Source organism: Xyrauchen texanus, chromosome 33 (genome assembly GCF_025860055.1).
Source record: "Xyrauchen texanus isolate HMW12.3.18 chromosome 33, RBS_HiC_50CHRs, whole genome shotgun sequence".
In the NCBI taxonomy this organism is placed as follows: domain Eukaryota; kingdom Metazoa; phylum Chordata; class Actinopteri; order Cypriniformes; family Catostomidae; genus Xyrauchen; species Xyrauchen texanus.
The window spans coordinates 39,731,830-39,754,214 of NC_068308.1; the positions used below are offsets into that span (position 1 = coordinate 39,731,830).

Sequence of the window (22,385 nt, forward strand, 5' to 3'; positions counted from 1 at the left end):
AGATCTTTTAGTGATATATAGATAAATTCTGGACTTTACAATGCATATAGCTGATCTTACTTGTTCTTGAATAATGCTTTTTAATTTGCTGATAAATAAGAACGGTTTTGTTCTCATCGTTTGCAAATTCAAATCACATTTAACTTCATATTTGGTAAAACCTTAAGATTGTCATGTGTGTTATATATCTCAATGTTTCATTTCGAGGTGAAACTGCAGTGAGTTTTAGTGTATGAAAATCCCACAGACACACATTAATATGTGTCTTTGTCATGTTTTACCTTATTACTTCCTGAAACATTCATATAACATAGACAATGACATGTCACAATTTACAGCAGACGATCCCGATTCAAACGAGCACAAACACGACATAATATGATGAGTAAATCTTTAAATATTCCTCAAAACATCTCTATGCATAAAAGGGCGTTCAACACACATCCTCATGTGTTCATCTAAAAGGATTGTGATGCTCCTAAACACTTAATATTTCTGTATTTTGTGGTCTAATCCATTCATTTCCAATGGCCGGTCATTTTAGACCAGGAACACAACAAGTGTAACAAAGTGACAAACCCCCTCTCCAATTTTATTTTTCATGTGATGCCTTATGTCAAAAAAGTCAAGGACTTTTATTACAATTTGATAAAAAAATAAAAGGGGGTCTGCGTAGCTTTAGCGAGTATTGACGCTGACTAGCACACCTGGAGTCGTGAGTTTGAATCCAGGGCATGCTGAGTGACTCCAGCCAGGTCTCCTTAGCAACCAAATTGGCCCGGTTGCTAGGGAGGGTAGAGTCACATGTGGTAACCTCCTCGTGGTCGCTATAATGTGGTTCTCGCTCAAAATTCATGTTGCAAATGATGTTGCAAATCCCTGAAATGATCACATTTATTTTGAGACAAAATACGTATTCGTCCCCAAAAGCCCAAAGGTCAAAAGAGGTCAGAAACTTTCTGAGGGGGGTAAGAGAGAGGTCATGCAGTGACTTCTGCCCTATATTGAATAATATCCTATATTGAAAGTTGTTTTCAAGCATGTAGAAGCTTCAGATTCAAGATGCACAAACACACAAACAGACAGGAGAGCGACACAGCCACGTCAACATGAATTTATGAAATAATGATCTTTCAAGTAAGCCATTTTTTAAGGTTAAGCATTAAGTTACATTGAGTTTTCCCGCTCTTTTAATCTATAGTGACTCTGACAAAACCAGTCAAGAACGCAGGTCACATTATGCTGTTATGCATCGGCTTTGTGAGATTCACACACTTTCATTTCCATCATAATTCATCAGTCACGGTGGTTTGAAGAACATCTCGAGAAGCTTCGTGTTGTTGTTCGAGTGTTTTGAGGATAAATGCAGTTCAAGCTTTAGCAGAACATCCTCTTTAAATAAGTGCAACCCTTCAAACGACACTAACCCTTGTGTCCTTCCCAAATCCCAAATCCAAACACATACTTTCTAAAAATCTTCCCCACAGTTAATGGAATTCAACAGTCAGTCTGCTAACAATCATGACTACGACTACTATAGACAGCATCTCTCCGAGAACTGCACTTAATATTAAAATAACAAACATCGGGTCTCATGCATGAAACACAATCAGAACTCATTTATGCGGAAATTGTTGCATTGAAATAAATGCAACCATTGACGTAAGATTGACGATTTACACACGAATAAGAGCAATTCTTCGATAATTTGCACTTTTGATACAAGGTGACAATTTACATAATTTTACGGACAATTTGCTCAGAAATTCAATTTAGTAATTTACGTAAGAATGGTTTTACGAATTAGTTTTGCTTGCATTTCATGAATAAGGATCATTCTAACGTAGTATGTCAAATTCAATTAAATGTGAAACTTGGACAAAAATCGCGAATGTCCAATTCTTACATAAATCGTCACATTCAGTTTAGTATTTTATGCATATTTGGTTTTCCGAACGATTTAAACAAAAAATTTGCGTTTGATGAAAAAGGTCTATTCTTGCGTAGTCGCACTCAATTCAGCGACTTTTTACGCAAAAAAGTTTTACGAACAATTTACACAATTTAAATCGCCTTATATTTCATAAGATCAATTCTTAAGAAAATTGTTACAGGTCAATTCTGATATAAATGTATTGTATGCAACAATTTACGTAAGAACTAACAATTTGCATGAAAAAAACATGCATTCAATTTAAAGCAACTATTAACCAAAGACATTATTTACAAAGAAATTTGTTTTGCCTGCGTTTCATAAATAAGGATTACGTAGTATGTCAATTTCAATTCAATTTGAAACTTTGTGCATATAAGTTTTTTTACGAACAACTTTAATTAAATTTAATCGGCTTGTTTTTCACGAATGTCCAATTCTTACGTAATTCGTCACATTCAATTTAGTATTTTATTTAAGACTGGTTTTACGCACGACTTACACGTTATGAAACGCAAGTAAAAAAAATATAAAGGTCTGTTCTTACGTAATGTCACACTAAATTCAATGACATTTACACAACTAAGTTTTACGAACAATTTGCACAAAAAACTTTGCATTCAATTCAAAGCAACAATTAACGTAAGAATGGTTTTACTTAATTATTTACTTGCATTTGATTTGCTTGCATTTCATTAAAAGGCCTATTCTTACATATTTCGTCAAACTCAAGTGACATTTTATATAACGTTTTACACACAATTTGCAGAGAAATTGAAGTGGCTCGTATTTCATGAGTAAGACTGTCATATTATAAAATTTAGTGTTTTACATAAGAATTTCTACAATAGAAATTTTATTTACTTGCATTGCACAAATAAAGTTCATTCTTAAAGTGTATGCCACAGTCAATTAAATCTGACATTTTGTGTAAAAAAATCTTTACGAACAACATAAATTAAATTGACTTGTTTTTTATGAATGAGACCAATTCTTACGTAAACTATCACATTAAATGTAGTATTTTACGCAAGACTGGTTTTACGCACGATTTACACAGTCATGAAATGCAAGTAAAACTAATTTCTAAGGTCTTTACGTAATGTCACTTTAAATTCAGCGATATTTCACGCAAACAAAGTTTTATGAACAATTTGCGCAGAAATTCAGTCGGCTCATATTTCATGAATAAGACTTACATAAATGGTCACATTCAACTTAGTATTTTACACAACAACGATCACAAGGCAATTCTGATGTAAAAATATTGAATGCAACAATTACGCAAGCACTAACAATTTGCACCAAAAAAAAAACTTTGCATTCAACTCAAAGCAACAATTTACGTAAGAACTGTTTTCGAATTATTTACACAGAAATTTGTTTTGCTTGCGTTTAATTAAAAATGCCTATTCTTACGTATTACGTCATACACAAATGACATTTTACATAAAAAAATGTATTGGCTTGTTTTTCATGAATGAGTCCCATTCTTACATAAAATGTCACATTCAAATTTAGTATTTTACGTTAGACTGGTTTTACGCACGATTTACACAGTCATGAAATGCAAGTAAAAAAAAATTCTAAAGTCTATTCTTACGTAATGTCGCACTTAATTCAGTGACATTTCGCGCAAAAATTACGTTTTATTAACAATTTGCACGGAAATTTAATTGGCTAGTATTTCTAGTATTCAATTTACTTACGTAAATTGTCACATTCAAATTAGTATTTTACGCAACAATGACATAGAAATGTTCGGCTTACATTTCATGGATAAGGTCCATTCTTACGGTGCACATCAAAAAATGTAATTGGCTTGTTCTTAATTAAATTATTATATTGAATGCGGAAATTTTAGTAAGAATAGTTTAACGAATGATTTACATGAATTTGAAATACACCAAGGCTTATTATATTGTCACAATCGCTCATATTTCATGAATAAAACCAATTTTTACACAAACGGTCAAATTAAAAGTAGTTTTTTACTCGAGAATGGTTTAATGCATGATTTACACAGAAATTCGTTTTGCTTGTGCTTCATAAATAAGGAATTTTTTAAATTTTTTGTGCAAGTTTTTCGAATTAAATTTGACTACATAAGAATGATTCTTATGTAGTCAAATTTAATTTGAAAAACTTGCACAAAAATATTTTTTTATATCTTATGTAAATGGTCATGTTAAATTTAGTATTTTACGCAATACTGGTTTTACGAATGATTTAAACAGAATTTTTTTTAGCTTGCACTTCATGAAAAAGGTACATTTTTACATAGTCACAATAATTTCTTTCCTTCATATTTTAAAAAAACAATTTTTTTACGAACAATTTGCGCAGAAATTCGGTCGGCTCGTATTTCATGAATAAGACCAATTCTTACGTAAGCTGTCACAGGCCAATTCCGACGTAATGAATGCAACAATTTACGTAAGCACTAACAATATGCACCAAAAAATTCTGGCGCATTACGTCACACTCATTTGACATTTTACGTAAAAAGTTTTACGAACAATTTGCAGAGAAATTAAATTGGCTCGTATTGGCACATAAAAGTCGTAATTTACCCAACAATGGTTTTATGCATGATTTACACAGAAATGTATTTGCCTGCGTTAAATAAGGATCTTACGTAGGAGGTCAAATTTTATGCCGAAAAAGTTTTACGAGCAATATGCACAGAAATTCAATTGACCAATTCTTGCGTAAATTGTCACATTCAATTTAATTTAATTTAATTTAAGGCCTATTCTGATGTAAACGCATTGAATGCAACAATTTACACCAAAAAAAACGTTGCATTCAATTAACGTACGAACGGTTTTATGAACCGTTTACTCGGGAATTTGTTCTGGTTGTTTTTCATGACTAAAGCACGTTGTGTGGAAGAAAATACGCAACACATCAGAATCACAGCCGTAATGGTGAATTCATTCTTAAAGCACAGTTCAGTGACAGATCTACAAAATAAAGCAAAAAAAATCAGGTCTGCATTTGATGCGTTTTGGCGTTTAACACTGGAGTGATGACTGTCCCGGGATCAGACGGACAGTTTCTTTGCGATGGTCATGAGCACTTTGAGGACGGGCATGAAGGCGGAGATCTCACTGAAGTTACTGCTGCTCACGACCTGCGTGTGGATCTCCAAACCCTGATGATAGTTACGAGCGGTGACGCAGCGGCCGATCTCGTGCAGCCCCGCCAGGATACCCGGAGACAGCTGATGGGCAGAAAAACATGGCACAGATTTATTCCCTGCCATCTATGAATTGGGGAGAGTGTAAGAATACATGGAAATAAGAACTCACCGCTTGATCTCTCAGTTTGTCGTACAGACTCTCAAGACGTTTACAGCCATCGTCCAGTTTACGCTTGGTTTGCTACAAGTGAAGTAAAAGTTTAAATGAAAAATGATGCTGATGTAATAAACTGATTAGATTGTATCAACCCTGTAGCTTATAAACATTACACTGATTTTAACAGGGCTGATGCACACTGATGTAACCCAAAGGTTGCATACAGAAAGCCAAATCAGATAAGAGATTTATAGATTTGTGTGCAATACGCATGAGATGAGATAAACATAATGTGGATGGTATGTGGGCGAGTCATCTAAACCTGTATCGAGAGTGTTTGTGTGTTTACCGGGTCTGTTGCGGCCAGTTGACAGCGCTGAACGAGGCTGCTGAAGGTGGTCTTCAGTATCACGTGTTCTGCAGGAATTTCCTTCTGCTCAACGCGCTCGGCAGAAAGATGCTGTAAAGGCTACAACACACACAAATGGGCGAAATCGAACACTGTTCACAGTACAGCTCGTATCTACTCGAATGGGGAAAAAGTGTGACTTGAGTGTAAGATGGGACTTTAGCATTATCCGTTCAAAAGTGTCTCACCTGCATGCCAGGCTCTTGAGGAGCTCCGGGTGGCACCTGAACTCGGTCCTGAGGAACAGAAGCTTCTACAGGATATCCCATCACTGGAGCTGTGATCGGAGCAGGTGGTGTGTAGTTGTCTTGTAGCTGTATAACAAACATACACACACATATGGAGTGAAATATTAGTATTATAGAGTCATTCAAAGGTCAATTATGCACATTTAACCTTCCAATTCGGTTCGGTCATTTTTGACCGAAATACATTTTTCAGGTGAAGTAAAATTGGTTTGCAGAGCGCACCCCCGCCCCACAAACACACACTTTAAATCATTATAAAATCATCATAAAAACAAAATGCTAAACTTTAGTTTATTAATGTCTAAAATACATATCCAAATCATAACTTGTGATAAAATGTAGAATTACTACACAGCAGTGGCTGCATCGAACACTGCCGCCACCTACTGGCTATTATTGTCATAACATGATTTTCTTTATTCACCGAATGGCAGCGATTTGCCCGCAATTCACTAGATTTTTATTGTAAGTTAAATACATTTGCTAATTTGCATATGCAAACAAATAGTGAAATCAATAAATGTATGCGCAAATAAGATCTAAAATACATAAAATCCAAAAAGAGGTGCATAATTTTATTTTTTTTTTAATTCAGGGAATAAGAAATGTTATCATTTCTTTAAAAAAATAATAAAAGAAGAAAGTTTCATCTGTACTGTGTCCTGTCTTAAATTACGGCAAACGGCAAACAGCACAACTTGATCAGAATAGGAGGGTTACTAATAATCAGTCAAAAATAAGAGTTGTCTGCTTCACATCGAGGTCCTGATCTTCCCATCTGTGTTTATTTTGTGATAACGACCAGCTGACTGTTGATTATCCTTTAAATCATAGTCTTAATATTGATGGTATCTGACTAACTGGGGCCCAGGTCAGGAAGCAGACAAACTGGCTAATCCGAACGTCTGCTAGCTGCCTTGAGATGTCACACAGGTCACATAAACAACAACAGAGACTGTATCACATAGATATCCTATTGCAGCACAAGAGTATTTTGAGTACTTCATGAATTTCTTTACTGATAAAATTGGAGTAATGCAATCATCTGTCACAGCACCTCAGAAAACAGTGTCTAATAATGTTCCTCACATGCAACTTCAATCCTTCTCTGTCATAGGTCTTGCAGAGCTATCAAAACTTATTGAAACATCAAAAGCCACAACATGTATGTTAGATCCTATACCAACTAAGCTCTTAAAAGAGGTATCTCCTGTAATCTCAGAACCTCTTCTGAATATCATTAACTCCTCGCTATGCTTAAGACATGTCCCAAGAAACTTTCAAATGTCAGTTATCAAACCACTTATTAAGAAGCCACAACTTGATCCTGGAGAACTTGCTAATTATAGACCGATCTCAAATCTTCCGTTTATGTCTAAAATACTAGAAAAGGGAGTATCCTCCCAAATATGTTCATTTCTACAGAGAAATAGTATATATGAAGAATTTCAATCAGGATTTAGGCCTCATCACAGTACAGAGACTGCACTTATCAGAGTTACACATGACTCTTATCATCTGATCGCGGCTGCATTTCTCTTCTAGTGCTTTTAGATCTTAGTGCTGCATTCGACACGATAGATCACGACATTCTCTTGAATAGGCTTGAGAATTATGTTGGAATTTGTGGAGTGACATTAGCATGGTTTAGGTCATATTTAGCAGACCGCTACCACTTTGTCTATGTAAATTAGGGCTGTCAACGAATATTCTAAATTCGAATATATATTCGAATAGTTTTAAAAACAGAAATTCGAAGGTGAAAATTAATATTCGAATGTGGAAAAAAAGCAGCCCGTGGTAGCAGATGTGCGGCTGTCTGCTTTGCGAGTGGGCGTGCTGCCTGAGGGTCTTTGTTGTCACATTTCTCGAATTGTGTGCCTCATTTTATTTAACGTTAAACAGAAACATGACTAAAATGTAAGGCTACTGTACTGACTGAATAGATGTTGCATGAATAAGGTAGGTTAGATACAGCAGTTTCATGCACTGCAGGCTTCCACTGGTTTGATTATTTACCGTTTCATGTCAAGGAAAAGTTCCATGTTTACCACAGCACAGCTCGCTTCGGAGCATTCAATGTCGAGTTCTATATACTGTAAAACTTCAATTAATGTTAATAATTTGTTTTAATCACTGAATGAAGCCTGCTATATTTGGGACAAGAGTCGCGACCTTATATTGCTTGCACAAAACTCTTGATCAGCACTCAACATTTGTTTATTGTTGTTGTTCTTTTAAACCGTTATGCATGAGAGCGTGAGGGCGAGAGAGAGAGAAAGAGTGCCTGCTTGGCGTGCAGCGAGAGTGAGGTCTTGGCCATTAGTTGATTTACTTGTTTTTGTGTAGGTAATACGTTGTCAAATATGTTTAAACTTAAATAAACTACCTATACAAATAGTTATGTCTCTTTGTATTAATTTGTCCTGTTATTGACGTAATGCGCGTCATTGACCAAATCGCCAACCAGATATTCGAATAGTTTGAATATATGTGTTTTTTTTAGAGGGAATATTCGAATGTCATTTTTGAGCAATTTTGACAGCCCTAATGTAAATGAGGAATTGTCAAATCAAACAAGAGTAAAATATGGAGTGCCACAGGGATCAGTTTTAGGGCCTCTGCTTTTCTCCATGTATATGCTTCCCCTGGGAGATATTATCAGGAATTGTGGATTAAGTTTCCACTGCTATGCCAACGATACCCAAATTTATATTTCTTATAAACCCAATTAAATTTCACATTTCTCCAAATTAGCATAATGTATCAATGATATAAAAAATTGGATGGCCAGAAATCTCCTACTCAATTCTGACAAAACAGAGGTTCTAATTATTGGACCAAAAACCTCTAAAAATAAGCCATTCAAATATAATTTGACTCTCGATGGATGTACTGTTACATCATCTTCAACAGCGAAGAACTTAGGTGTTATATTTGATACCAATCTGTCCTTTGAAGATCAAATTACCAGTGTTTGTAGAACAGCATTCTTCCACCTAAGAAATATTGCCAAATTACGACACATGCGCTCTGTTGCTGATGCCGAAAAAGGAATTCATGCATTCATGACCTCAAGACTAGATTATTGTAATGCATTACTGGGAGGATGTCCAGCAAGATCAATAAATAAACTTCAATTGGTTTAAAATGCAGCAGCCAGAGTGCTGACGAGAACCAAGAAATATGATCATATTAGCCCCATTCACAAGGCATTGTGAATGTTTGTCATGTTCTAGTTATCAATAACAATATTTTTGTTCATTATTACCTTTTTCATGCGTTGACCTGCACGAACAGCTGGAGGGTCGTTCCACCCGTCCTGTGCACCTGAGAGAGAAAATATAAATATAGTCAATGATGCTAATTTTTTTTTGACACTATTCAAAAATACATTACAAATGCAATTCACACAAAACAAGTGTTTGAATTCACCTCTTCCATGGTTAACATGTCTTCAATTACTATTTGCAAAGACACTTAGCTTTGGACAACTCATGCCAAGATTTCTTTTTTCAAGAATCAATCTTTTATTATTATTTTTTTGGATTTTCTCCCTTTTATCCCTACGTTGTAACGCCCAATTCCCAATGCGCTCCAAGTCCTCGTGGTGGCGTAGTGACTCGCCTCAATCCGGGTGGCGGAGGACGAATCTCAGTTGCCACAGCGTCTGAGACCGTCAATCTGCGCATCTTATCACGTGACTTGTTGAGCGCGTTACCATGAAGACGTAGCGCGTGTGGAGGCTTCACGCTATTCTCCGCGGCATCCACGCACAACTCACCACACGCCCCACCGAGAGCGAGAACCACATTATAGCGACCACGAGGAGGTTACCCCATGTGACTCTACCCTCCCTAGCAACCGGGACAATTTGGTTGCTAAGGAGACCTGGCTGGAGTCACTCAGCACTCCCTGGATTCAAACTCGCGACTCCAGGGGTGATAGTCAGCGTCAATACTCGCTGAGATACCCAGACCCCCATTATTATTATTTCTTCTTATTAAAAAACAAGCATTGAAACAATTAAAAAATATGATAAATATTTTAAAAACTTTTGTCCACCAATCAAAGTCATGTAGCGTAACCAACATGTACGTAGAAAAGTCGTATGGATGATGTTTATAATGACTGTCTGATTTTTGAAGCTTCAAAAGGTCTGGTCACCATCCACTTGCATTTTAAGGACCTGCTGAGCTGAGATATTTTTCTATATTTCTTCAAATGTGTTCTGATGAAGAAAGAAAGTCTTACACATCTGGGATGGCATGAGGGTGAGTAAACAATGAGAGTTTTAATTTTTTGGGTGTACTGTCCCTTTAAATAAGTCACATTCACGATCACAGAACTACCCCTTTAAGACATTTAGGTGTCACTCTATGGCATGGCTATGTGCTGCGGTTTAGTTTTGGGATTCCTGCATATGTTGGCTGTACCTATGTGCGGAGGAGGAACACCAGCACTCGTGAAGCTCTTGGCCGCTGGAGCACCCGGCCCCCCCTGAGGATACCCGTACGGCCCGGTGGGAGGAGGTGCAGGGCCCTGTGAGTGTGGAGCTCCTGGAAACTTGGGCATGGGTCCCCCTGGCAGAGAGGTGGGGGATATGAACCCTGGGGCAGGTGGAGCGGGCATCATGGGGCCTGGGGGAGAGGAGGGGGCAGCAGAGGGGCCTGACAGGCTTGAGGGGGGCATTGAGGGGCCTAACATGAAACCAACAGGGGCACCTAGAGGCCCAGACTGAGATGAGTGGAAACCTGAAGACCAAATAAAACGCAGTGCAAGTTAGAAACGTTACAAATGTTAGTAACCTGATGTTTCATTTATTGATTAAGCCTTTGGGTCATTGATTTGTTGCCTGAATGGTACCTGGCATTGTGGAGGGGTTCTGTGGGTACACTGGTCTTAGTCCACCAGGAGGAGGGGCGCCAGGTTTAGGACCTTGCGGTGGGGTGAAGAGGCGGGGCATCTGCTGTCCTGACTGGGGCATTTGAGGTGGCACTGTGGGCAGGTACTGAAGACAAAACTCATTTTACTGCCACCAAACCGTCTCAAAATCATATTGATGAAAGATTACAAAAAACGTTATCAATAATACTACAGAACACTTTCCCTCGCAGAATAATTTTAAATCTGCACCCTTTTTTTTTTAAGATCATCAGACAGCTGAGCTGCTCAAACGCCCCTGTACAAACAGAAATCACAGTGTATGCCAGCCTCATATTTCACAATACACTAGAAAAGATGCCCATTTTCACAAGGCCATCGGAAAGCAAATAAATGACATAAGATTTTAAATCAGTTCGGTACACAATCCCTGACCTGTGAGGACACGTCATGGACAGTGATGAGACATTTGAACCCTGTTGATGATTTAAGTCCAGACATCATTACATCACCAATGGCCATGGAAGAAAATATTCTGTGTGCCAGAAAGCCCTGAGACTCAGATGAGTGTGTGTGTGTGCGTGTGGAGGTGGAGTCTCACCTGTGTGTGTGTGGCAGGTGATGGAGGAGTGTGTGTGTTTGCAGTGGCTGCAGGTTTAGTGACACCTGCTGGTGGTACAGGTTGTTGCCTCTGCATTATTTCACCCTTTGCATGAGACAGTCTGTCTCTCAACATACAAACAGCAGCCTAGAACATACAAAAACATTATTAAACCAATTTTTTTAACAGTTATTCCGGTGTACTGACTCAATGACTGACCTTTTGTTTAGTAATTTCCTCAATAAACAATTACGTCTAGTTTTATTTTATATAGAGGTTGACCGATATATCAGCACTGTTAACAGGAGTGAGACACTAAATTACATTTTTAATATAAACGAGAGGTCGACCGATATATCTGTTTAACCGATATATCAGCACTGTTAACAGGACTGAGACACTAAATTACATTTTTAATATAAACGAGAGGTCGACCGATATATCTGTTTAACCAATATATCAACATGGCTGAGACACTAAATTACATTTTTAATATAAACGAGAGTTCGACCGATATATCCGTTTAACCAATATATCAACATGGCTGAGACACTAAATTACATTTTTAATATAAACGAGAGGTCGACCGATATATCCGTTTAACCGATATATCAGCACTGTTAACAGGACTGAGACACTAAATTATATTTTTAATATAAACGAGAGTTCGACCGATATATCTGTTTAACCGATATATCGGCACTGTTAACAGGACTGAGACACTAAATTACATTTTTAATATAAACGAGAGGTCGACCGATATATCCTTTTAACCGATATATCAGCACTGTTAACAGGACTGAGACACTAAATTATATTTTTAATATAAACGAGAGTTCGACCGATATATCTGTTTAACCGATATATCGGCACTGTTAACAGGACTGAGACACTAAATTACATTTTTAATATAAACTAGAGGTCGACCGATATATCTGTTTAACCGATATATCAGCACTGTTAACAGGACTGAGACACTAAATTACATTTTTAATATAAACGAGAGTTCGACCGATATATCTGTTTAACCGATATATCGGCACTGTTAACAGGACTGAGACACTAAATTACATTTTTAATATAAACGAGAGGTCGACCTATATATCTGTTTAACCGATATATCGGCACTGTTAACAGGACTGAGACACTAAATTACATTTTTAATATAAACGAGAGGTCGACCGATATATCTGTTTAACCGATATATCAGCACTGTTAACAGGGCTGAGGCACTAAATTACATTTTTAATATAAACGAGAGGTCGACCGATATATCTGTTTTACCGATATATAAGCACTGTTAACAGGACTGAGACACTAAATTACATTTTTAATATAAACGAGAGGTCGACCGATATATCTGTTTTACCGATATATAAGCACTGTTAAAAGGGCTGAGATACTAAATTAGAAAATGGATGTTTCCAGAACATTCTGGGAGCAAAAAATTGTTAGCCAGGTTTAAAGATTCTGTTGGAGGATTTTGTGTGTGTGTGTGTGCAAGTGTGTGCGCACCTGGTCAGAGTTGTCAGGCAGGTAGTTTAGCGCACAACTCAAGCTGCCCTGTGACGCCAGAATACTGGAGTACTGGATGAGTTTCTCAGTCAGCGTTGAACTCTGAACACACACCTCACTATTTCGCAAACGTTCAACTGATTTCCGCAAGATCGTCACCTTCTCCACCAGATTCTACAGACACACGCGAATACAGACAGGATATGACATCACTCATGATGTCACACATACAGACACATGCATTCACAGAAGAGCCACAATCCAACACATGCAGAAAACAATGTGTGTTTGTATGTGACCTCCAGTGCAAGTGGAGAGGAGCAGTCTCTCTGGTACGTCCAGCACTCCACCAGACGCTCAATGTTTCCAGAGCAGATGAAACACAGACAGGCCTGCAGACAGCATTTCTCTGCACCCACAGCCTCCAGACGTGAGCCCAGAGTGTCTACACACATATAAAAACAAACACACACACACACACACACACACACACACACACACACACACACACACGTGTCAATCACTCTGGACCTTAAAACTGTTAACAGGGTTGAGGAACTTAATTCGATTTTGTTATATAAACTAGAGGTTGACTGATATATCTGCACCATTAACAGGGCTGAGAATTATTTTTATTTTTAAATAGATGGCAAAAATCACACGTTTTATATAAACTAAAAGTCAACCGATATATCGGTTTTACCAATTTATCGGAACAGGGCTGAGAAACAAAATTAAAATATCAAATATTTGATATTTTCATTTTGTTTCTCAGTGCACCGATATTTGAAATCGGTCAACCTCTAGATCTATTTAACCGATATATCAGCACTGATAACAGGACTGAGACACTAAATTACATTTTTAATATAAACTAGAGATCGACCGATATATCTGTTTAACCGATATATCGGCACTGATAACAGGACTGAGACACTAAATTACATTTTTAATATAATCGAGAGTTCGACCAATATATCCTTTTAACCGATATATCAGCACTGTTAACAGGACTGAGACACTAAATTACATTTTTAATATAAACTAGAGGTCGACCGATATATCTGTTTAACCGATATATCAGCACTGTTAACAGGACTGAGGCACTAAATTACATTTTTAATATAATCGAGAGTTCGACCAATATATCCTTTTAACCGATATATCAGCACTGTTAACAGGACTGAGACACTAAATTACATTTTTAATATAAACTAGAGGTCGACCGATATATCTGTTTTACCGATATATCAGCACTGTTAACAGAAGTCCTTCGGGAGATGTGAGAAACTAAATTAAGACAATTATGATAAGCGATCGCTGATGATAATCTACTCTAGATCAATTCATGCTCATACGGTATTTATTAGCCTATATGACAATGTTGACTTTATAGTGTTTATATTTTAATAAGCTGAAAATGATTTCAATAATGCATGTTCTGTTTTCATTAGAGATCAGGGAGCAAAGACATTTCAAAAGAAGAGTCCCTGGTGTATTTCAGGATTGTTCATAGTTAAAAGTCTCGCTTTATGCACCTAAACTTCACATTTTGTTTCTGGTTATTATTGAGATTTCGGTTGCACAATAATCAGCATCTGGGATTTTATTCATTTTGGACTCTTGTTACATACATGTCTTTGTCGGTCACAGTAAGGAAAGACTTTCATAACCAATAACTGATTATTCCACCAGCTTATCGGCTCAAGCTTCAAAACAACATTTGCAGTTTCTGCATTTGAATGTGCATTTTTATCTTCGACAAATATTCACATTTGGCACGGTCCAAAACGAGCAAGAGTACATAATTAAATAATCTCGTCCGATGGCGTCTTACCGCAAAGAGGAGCAAACTCTTCTGGGTTAGCGTAGGTCAGCAGGGCCGCTAGCGCTTCTTTCCAGTTATCGAGCTCACAGCTCTCAACGATATCACGCCAGTTCTGCGTCACCACTGACGAGATCAACTGAGGATGAAACAAAATATCAATACAATCTAGGTCAGTTTTGTCAAGACAAAGACAACCAGCTTGATGGATAGTCAGACAGACATAGAGCGACTAAAAGGGTTTGTTTACATTTTAATTTTTGACAGTTGGAGGTTGAATGAACAAGTATTCTGTCGACGTAAGTCTATGTGTGACTTTTCCCACATTTGATCGTCCGTTGTGCAAAAAACCGTATGTTCGATCAGCTAGAAACGAAAAAGCACACTATTCCCAAACAGTCTGAAGGTCTGTGCCGAGTTTAGTGAACGTAGCTTAAAAGCTCTAACCTTAACGTTCACTAAACTCGGCACAGGCCTTCAGACTGTTTGGGAATAGTGTGCTTTTTCGTTTCTAGCTGATCGAACATACGGTTTTTCGCTCTATGTCTGTATAATGGCTTCGTCATGCCGAGATAAAGTTTCACAGTGTTTGTTTTCCCAAATAAAATGTAAACAAAACTTACACATTGTAGCACAAACGGTTAGTAAAGTGGTTACCATGGAGACGGTGTTGGTTTGTTGGTTGAGGTATCGTTGCTGGGTCTTTTTCAGTAGCTCCTCCCCTCCGCTGATTGACAGGAGGATGGCATCAGCGAAACGCCCATCATTCAAACAGAGGTCAACCGCACCCTCGAAATTACCCACCAACAGCGCCTGACTGATCAAACCTTCTGTATCTAGAGCAGGATATAGGGAACGTTATGTTTGTAATAAACCATTCATCAGTGTCGTCATAACAGCAGCTATTTGAGATGCTCACCTGACGATACGGGGATCTGAAACAGTTCTTTCTTCTTCGGTAGTTGAGTAAAGAAATCAGCTGGCGAGTCTCGGCCGGTCACACCATCTGCAGCTCCGCCCGATTCATCTCCCCTCTGATTGGATGAGATCGAGAATAAAGTCTTGTTTAAAAGCTTAGAAGCTCTACTGTCCAATGCATGTAGACAATATGACCAAATCTGAACAAGTGCTTTGAAATTAGCAGACAAATCAGAAATCCAACACTTATATAACCCGTGTGAAAAACGTACTGCCACCTTAAACGGCAACAACTGCAACCAAACGCTTCTGATAACTGGAGATTAGTCACAACGCTGTGGGGGAACTGCCTGTTTAAGGTCCCGCCACAGCATCTCAGGACTTTGACTAGACTTATTATAAAACATAATTGTACATAAGAACTAATTACACATGCAAACACAACAATGACTAAAGGTTTGCATAGCATGCAGACATGATTTTAATCATGAAATTTCACAGAATGAGTTTCATTCTGTGCCATTTGAGTCATCATTGAGTCTGTGTCATGTATTTGGCGCCATCTCCTGGTGGTCATATGTAACATTGTGCTTCATGTGGATTATCTAATGATCTACAGCTCTGGAAATAAGATGAGCATGTTTGTTTTATTAAATACAGTACTGGCAACATTCCTCCCAAATTCCAAATCCAAATATGGTCATTTAAAGCATTTATTTGATAATTAGAAAATAACAACAGGCCAAAATAACAAAAAAGACGCCATGTTTTCACACCTCGATTAATGCAAAGAAAACAAGTTCATATTCCTTTTTAAACAACACAATACTGATGACTTGGGAAGAATTCAGAAATCAATATTTGCTGGAATAAAGCTTTCATGTGTCTTGGCATGCTCTCTGCCAGTCTCTACCGGTGACTTGATGCCACTCCTGGTGCAAAAATTCAAGCATCTCAGCTTTGTTTGATGGCTCGTGGCCATCCATCTTCCTCTTGATCACATTCCAAAGGTTTTGCCACTGAAACAGGAAATCTTCAGAGCTTAAAGGGTTAATGCCTAATTGATTTAGAGAGCCGTTTAAAACTGACCTGATCAGAAAGTGTCTGCATCTTCTCAGCGAGTGCGTTCACATCTAAACCGTTGGGCTTTAGGTTTCTCCCCAAACACGTTGAGATCTGTAGAAAAATGGGAAGCACCATTCCTATAAACTAGAGGTAGACCAATATATCGGGTTTACCGATTAATCGGTGCCGATACTTGCTTATTGGTTATCGGCAAAAATTTGGTAAACACTGTAATGGGGCCAAGTCTCCGTCATTTCAAAATAAGAGTCCCCACAGTGTCGGGCTTGTTTATAGTTAAAAGTTCGACATAGTCACCTTTCATTTCTGCCAGTTAAAACATGCAAAACACATTGATTTTAGGATGAAATATGAGCCGGACATGTTCTTGACAGGCTTTGTAAGATTCACACGTTTACTTTATACCTTCCTCTCCAGCTCGTCTTTACTGAAGCCCAACAGCCGTAAAAATTTCACACGCGCTTCATCTTCAAAATTCACCTGTTAGAAATACAACCAGCACAATCACAGAGACATTTTCAACAGGTCAATAAACAGGACATGAATGTCCTGTACTTCCCGTAAATCTGACATATGCAACAATAACATTTACCATCAGGAACCTCCAAATGTCCTGCTCGGCATCAGAAGAGGAACTGATGATTTTACTCTGACAGTAGCTGGTGAAGGATCCGGACTGCAGAGTGGCCTGCAGTTCTGTCGAGCGCTGGAGGAACTCCGTCTCTGTGGTCACCTGACTCACGTGGACCTGTCGAGGGAGGGGCTGGGATGGAGTCTGCTGGGGGGTCAAACTAGGGTTCTCAAATGTCACCAGTTTCCCACCAAACTAAACGAGAGGGAATCGTAGGTTTTAGACATAAAACTCTGAAACGCTGGAAATAGAATGGACGTTTGGGGTACTCACAGCGAAACGGGCTCCTACAGGCCTCCGTACCCACTTGGGCGGCTTCTTCAGGGGTGGTATGATGGTGGTCTCTAATGTGGGCTGAGGCACCTGCAGAGGGGGAAGAGACTGACCTGTTCCAAATGGGTCATTGGTGTCGAATGAAGCCGAGATCTAGAGACAGAGAGAGAGATTAGCGTTGTAACCAATCACACAAAAGCCTCTTGTCAGATTTCGGTGTATTATGTATTACAAATTTCAATACCGGTTTTGTTTTTCATGCTGGTAAAGGGGTCAATGTGAAGTCTTGATTTACTGATACACTGTAACAGGCATAGAGTAACTCATAGACACAGTTCGAGCTTGTTTTGGATGTGTAGCTTACTTGATGATTATGACATGCGGATGCCCTATTAACAGTTCAGCTCATTTATAACCCACTTTGTAACACCCAACTCCCCATGTGCTCCAAGTCCTTGTGGTGCCGTAGTGACTCGCCTCAATCCGGGCGGCGGAGGACGAATCTCAGTTGCCTCCACGTTTGAGACCGTCAATCCGCGCATCTTATCACATGACTCATTGAGCGTGTTACCATGGAGACGTAGCGCGAGTGGAGGCTTCACGCTATTCTCCGCGGCATCCACGCACAACTCACCACATGCCCCACCAAGAGCGAGAACCACATTATAGTGACCACGAGGAGGTTACCCCATGTGACTCTACCCTCCCTAGCAACCGGGCCAATTTGGTTGCTAAGGAGACCTGCCTGGAGTCACTCACCACACACCCACCGAGAGCGAGAACCACATTATAGTGACCATGAGGAGGTTACCCCATGTGACTCTACCCTCCCTAGCAACCGGGCCAATTTGGTTGCTAAGGAGACCTGCCTGGAGTCACTCAGCACTCACGGAGATACCCAAACCCCCAATTTTTATTAATTTAAAATAACAAATTGAAGATGCATAGACTTTACAATTTAAATAATGCATTATTAATGTCAAACCATATGTTTTGTTTTACAAATAATATTGGTTGAATTTGTTTATATATAAAAAAATATATATATTTATTACTAGTCTTTTCTTAGTGCTAATTTTTGTTTGAATATTTTCTTTTGAATTTGGTGTAAAAAAAATTATTTTACCTGGGCTGCATTTCCCAAACGCATCGCAAGCTTAAGTTGACCGTAGAGACCATTGACTTATGATGTTTTAGGGAAACGCTGCCCTGAGCTACAGACATCATCCAAAGTTGACAGACAGCGTTGAACCCAACATTCTTAGCGGGAGCAGGAGCACGCGGTGATGAACTCACCTGATCCACCGTGCTGTGCTGATGATGTTGAAGACGTCCCCCCATAACAGAGTACACACTGATGCGTCCGTCAAATGATGCGGCTGACAGGAGGGCGGGGTTACGCGGACACCACTGCACATCAAAACACCACTGATTGGCAGTTGGCAGCTCGTACATCACCTACAACCACAAGGAGCAGTAGAGAAGACTGGTCAACAAATTGACATTTTCAATCACAAAAATCCAACCGGGTCAGATGGACTGACCTCGCCAGTGTTTGGGTTCCAGCACAGGATACGGTTGTCTTTGCCGCTGCTCAGTAGTAGTTCCGGATCGGCCTGACTCCACGAGATGGACAGAATTCCTCTGGAAGATTCAAAGAAACGTACGTGTGTACAAGAGTATCTCAACAATCACATCCTTAACAATCTACTTCTGTGAATCTCCACCTGGTGTGATTCTCCAGGACTTTCAGCGGTGAGGTTGCAAAGCGAAGGTCCCACATCTGTATCACAGGAAGTCTGTCGTCTTCTGATGCCAAGGCCAGCTGAGTGGCCACATCTGGATGCCACAACATCCCCGAACAGTGCATCTGACATATTCACACAACACATTAAAAACTAAGCTAATGCTCTCTGCTTTCTATAGCGAAGTTGATGGATGGAAAGACAGACAATGGTCATCCAAATGTTTCTGGATGTTGTTACCCGGTTGCTATGGTCACTGATTTTGATGATGGGCTCGTTCTTCCTCAGGTCCCAGACGACGGCTTTCCCGCTTGGGTTTGCAGATGCCAGTATATGTGGCACCTGACTGTTCCACGCCACCACGCTCACATCCTCAGCGGGCTGCAAAACAAACATAGTTTCAGATGGAGTTACGTATATCTGGGATTGTTTGTCCATAATGCTTAGCCATAAACAAAGCTCCAATTCATTATTGACAAAAGTAAACAAAACCACCACAATCTGCAGATATCTTGGAGCTATTGTAGCCATTCTTATGCTTCTTCCGCTCTAGATGTCTATGGCCGCCCACAGAACCGTACATGGGAAAGTTATGAACTTTGGCACACTGATAGAGGACACTCTTAAATGTAACTGACCCAAATTTGGGGTTTCTAAACCAAACCCTCTAGAGCCACCAATAGTTTGAATTTGCGAACACTTTTCGGCCTATACCGCCATTTGAACCGTAGGGCCTAAAAACGTATATTTTAATATTGTCCTCCGATTCCTTGGGTCATACTGGCTCATGTCCCAAGGAGTGGTCATTTCAAAGTTCCACCCACTAGGTTTGTCGCCATTTTAAATTTTCCCAAAATCCTACTATTTTTAGACCGCATGTCCTATTTCTCGAATTTTGCACGTGTTCTCTGAAGACACTGTGGGATTGCAAATGATAGAAAGATCAGGTGGTCTGCTGTCTTTCATATAACATCACATGAAAAACTAAAGTGATATTAAGGTATCTGGGATCGTGATTCTGTGAGATTTTCTACCAATGGTGGCATCCTGTTTGTCCAAGAGTCTATGTGAATGAAGACATGTTTCTCATGCTAACTAGTGGCACTTTTCCGCTGCACGGTACGACTCGACTCACTTTACTTTTCTGAGGTTGCATTTCCACTGCAGTTTAGTGCCGCCTCAATGTGGGCGGGATTATAGGCTGATCATCATAGTTGCGCCGCCTCTACTGCCGTGACATCATCTTAAATGCGACACAAACATTACTGACCATAAACAATAACACGAGCGCTAGCTGTTAGTTACTGCATAAAGCAGTTGTTGCATGGTGATTATACACAAGTGTAACAGTTAAATTGGTTGTTTTAGAAGTTTCCAGTAGCTGCTCAACTAAATAAAGTGAAGCTATCAAGCAGAATATAGAGTTAACGCAACAAAACATACCATCCTCCATCGTGGACTCCAACAACGCCATGACCGAGTCCAGCGCACTCTCTGTCCCATTGCTTGCCGGTCTAGATAGCGTCCATTTGGTCGAACCACTTCCACTTTTCCTTGAAGGTTCTGTCGCCACGTTTAAGTGTGTTTAACTTTTCCCTACACAGTTGGTAGGTCCGGTGGTAGCCGTGTGCGGCCAACAGCTGAGACACTTCCTGAAAGTCTTTTTCGTTTCGTTTGTCACTAACGAGAGGAACGTCTGCACCTCGTTTATTGACCACAGCGTGGTTTTGTGCACAGCCATTTCTCTTAACAATTCCAAAGTAGCGTGAACTAATGATACTGCTATTGCTGTTGCTAACTAGCGGTTTGATGTCCCATATCGCAAATCCAGTGACGCCGGTAGTGACGATTCTCTCTGAGCAAGTGATCACCACAGTGATCTGCAGGGCTTCGACGTCACATTTAGTATCGGCTCGGCTCGCTTGGAACCTCGACCAAGGTAGTACCAGGTACTATCCCCAGTGGAAAACTCCCAAAAAGCGAACAGAGTCGATTCGAGCTGTACCGTGCAGTGGAAAAACCCCATAGGTCTAGCCCCTTTTTGCCTGTGATAGTTATGCTAATTGGATTACGGCTAGTAAAATAAAGTCTTCACCCATTGGATACTTTGGGTCAGTGGTGGCTCAGCGGTTAAAGCTCTGGTTTACTAACCGAAAGGTCGGTGGTTCAAGCCCCAGCAGATACCACTGTTGGGCCCTTGAACCTATCTGCTCCAGGGGCGCGGTTTAATGGCCCCAGCTTAGTTGGGATATGCCAAAACAACAGGCTCTACCTGTACTCTGAGGTCTCATCTCTTATCTTTGATCTTCTACAATAAAGAAACCTTTACCCGAGTGTCCTGGTCCTCTGAGAGTTTCCAAGAACACTCATGACAAAAGGTTATGAGATTCATGATGATAGACCAAACCGTTTCGTATTTACCACATCAACAAAATTGACTGAAAGCGTGCCAAAATAGATGGTTGTAGTATTGACACTAAACTTGGTGTATGTCATCACACGCATGACTTGAGGGTACCTGCACAGTTTCGGCACAGCGTCACCAACCCAATTTTCCTATGTTGACCATTTTGAATTTAGTCCTAAATTGCTGTATTTTAGAAATGCATTGGCATATCATTGCAAAACTTGGTGTGTGTCATCAGGGTCATGTCCTGAAGGCATTCACAAACGGATATAATAAAATGCTAATAACTTTTGAAAAATGTGGCCTTTCGTCATGAGGCTTATGTCGTTAGCTTCCGTGGGTCAAGCAGAGGACGATGACACCCCATTTGCCATGGTCGGCCATACTTCCTGTTCGCCATTTAGAATTTGATTGAAAAGACACTTGGAGAGTAAGTCCGATTTGCTAAAAACTTTGCATGTATCATCTAGAGACACTCTTGAGAAAACTTCATGAAATTCATGTGTGGCAGGGTGGAATCAAGCTAATCAAGCATCCGAGAGGGATAAAGCCGACCGGAGACGGCAGTGCGACAGAGAGAGTGTTACGGGCAGCTGTCCGACACCTCAAGT

At 39.5% G+C, this 22,385-nt stretch overlaps 1 protein-coding gene across 1 annotated transcript; it reads right to left on the reverse strand.

Annotated features, from left to right (window-relative positions):
* Positions 1-430: 430 nt before the first annotated feature.
* sec31b (SEC31 homolog B, COPII coat complex component) lies at positions 431-21,759 on the reverse strand. Its single transcript, XM_052102686.1, has 22 exons — positions 21,697-21,759; positions 19,608-19,748; positions 19,350-19,492; positions 19,167-19,266; positions 18,919-19,080; positions 17,623-17,775; positions 17,311-17,544; positions 17,124-17,198; positions 16,725-16,811; positions 15,637-15,751; positions 15,375-15,553; positions 14,730-14,856; positions 13,192-13,337; positions 12,893-13,066; positions 11,378-11,524; positions 10,759-10,903; positions 10,329-10,646; positions 9,164-9,222; positions 5,833-5,958; positions 5,585-5,704; positions 5,248-5,319; positions 431-5,159 (listed from the first exon to the last, which is right to left on the reverse strand). The coding sequence occupies exons 1-22, from the start codon at positions 21,757-21,759 to the stop codon at positions 4,980-4,982; spliced, it is 3,066 nt and encodes a 1,021-aa protein (XP_051958646.1). The 3' UTR covers positions 431-4,979.
* Positions 21,760-22,385: the final 626 nt, after the last annotated feature.

Coding starts and splice junctions, on each gene's coding strand:
- sec31b (XM_052102686.1), bottom strand. CDS start 21,759: ATGAATCTCATAACCTTTTGTCATGAGTGTTCTTGGAAACTCTCAGAG. Junction 19,493..19,607: donor TCAGTGACCATAGCAACCGG/GTAACAACATCC, acceptor TGAATATGTCAG/ATGCACTGTTCGGGGATGTT. Junction 16,812..17,123: donor AAGACGAGCTGGAGAGGAAG/GTATAAAGTAAA, acceptor ATTTTTCTACAG/ATCTCAACGTGTTTGGGGAG.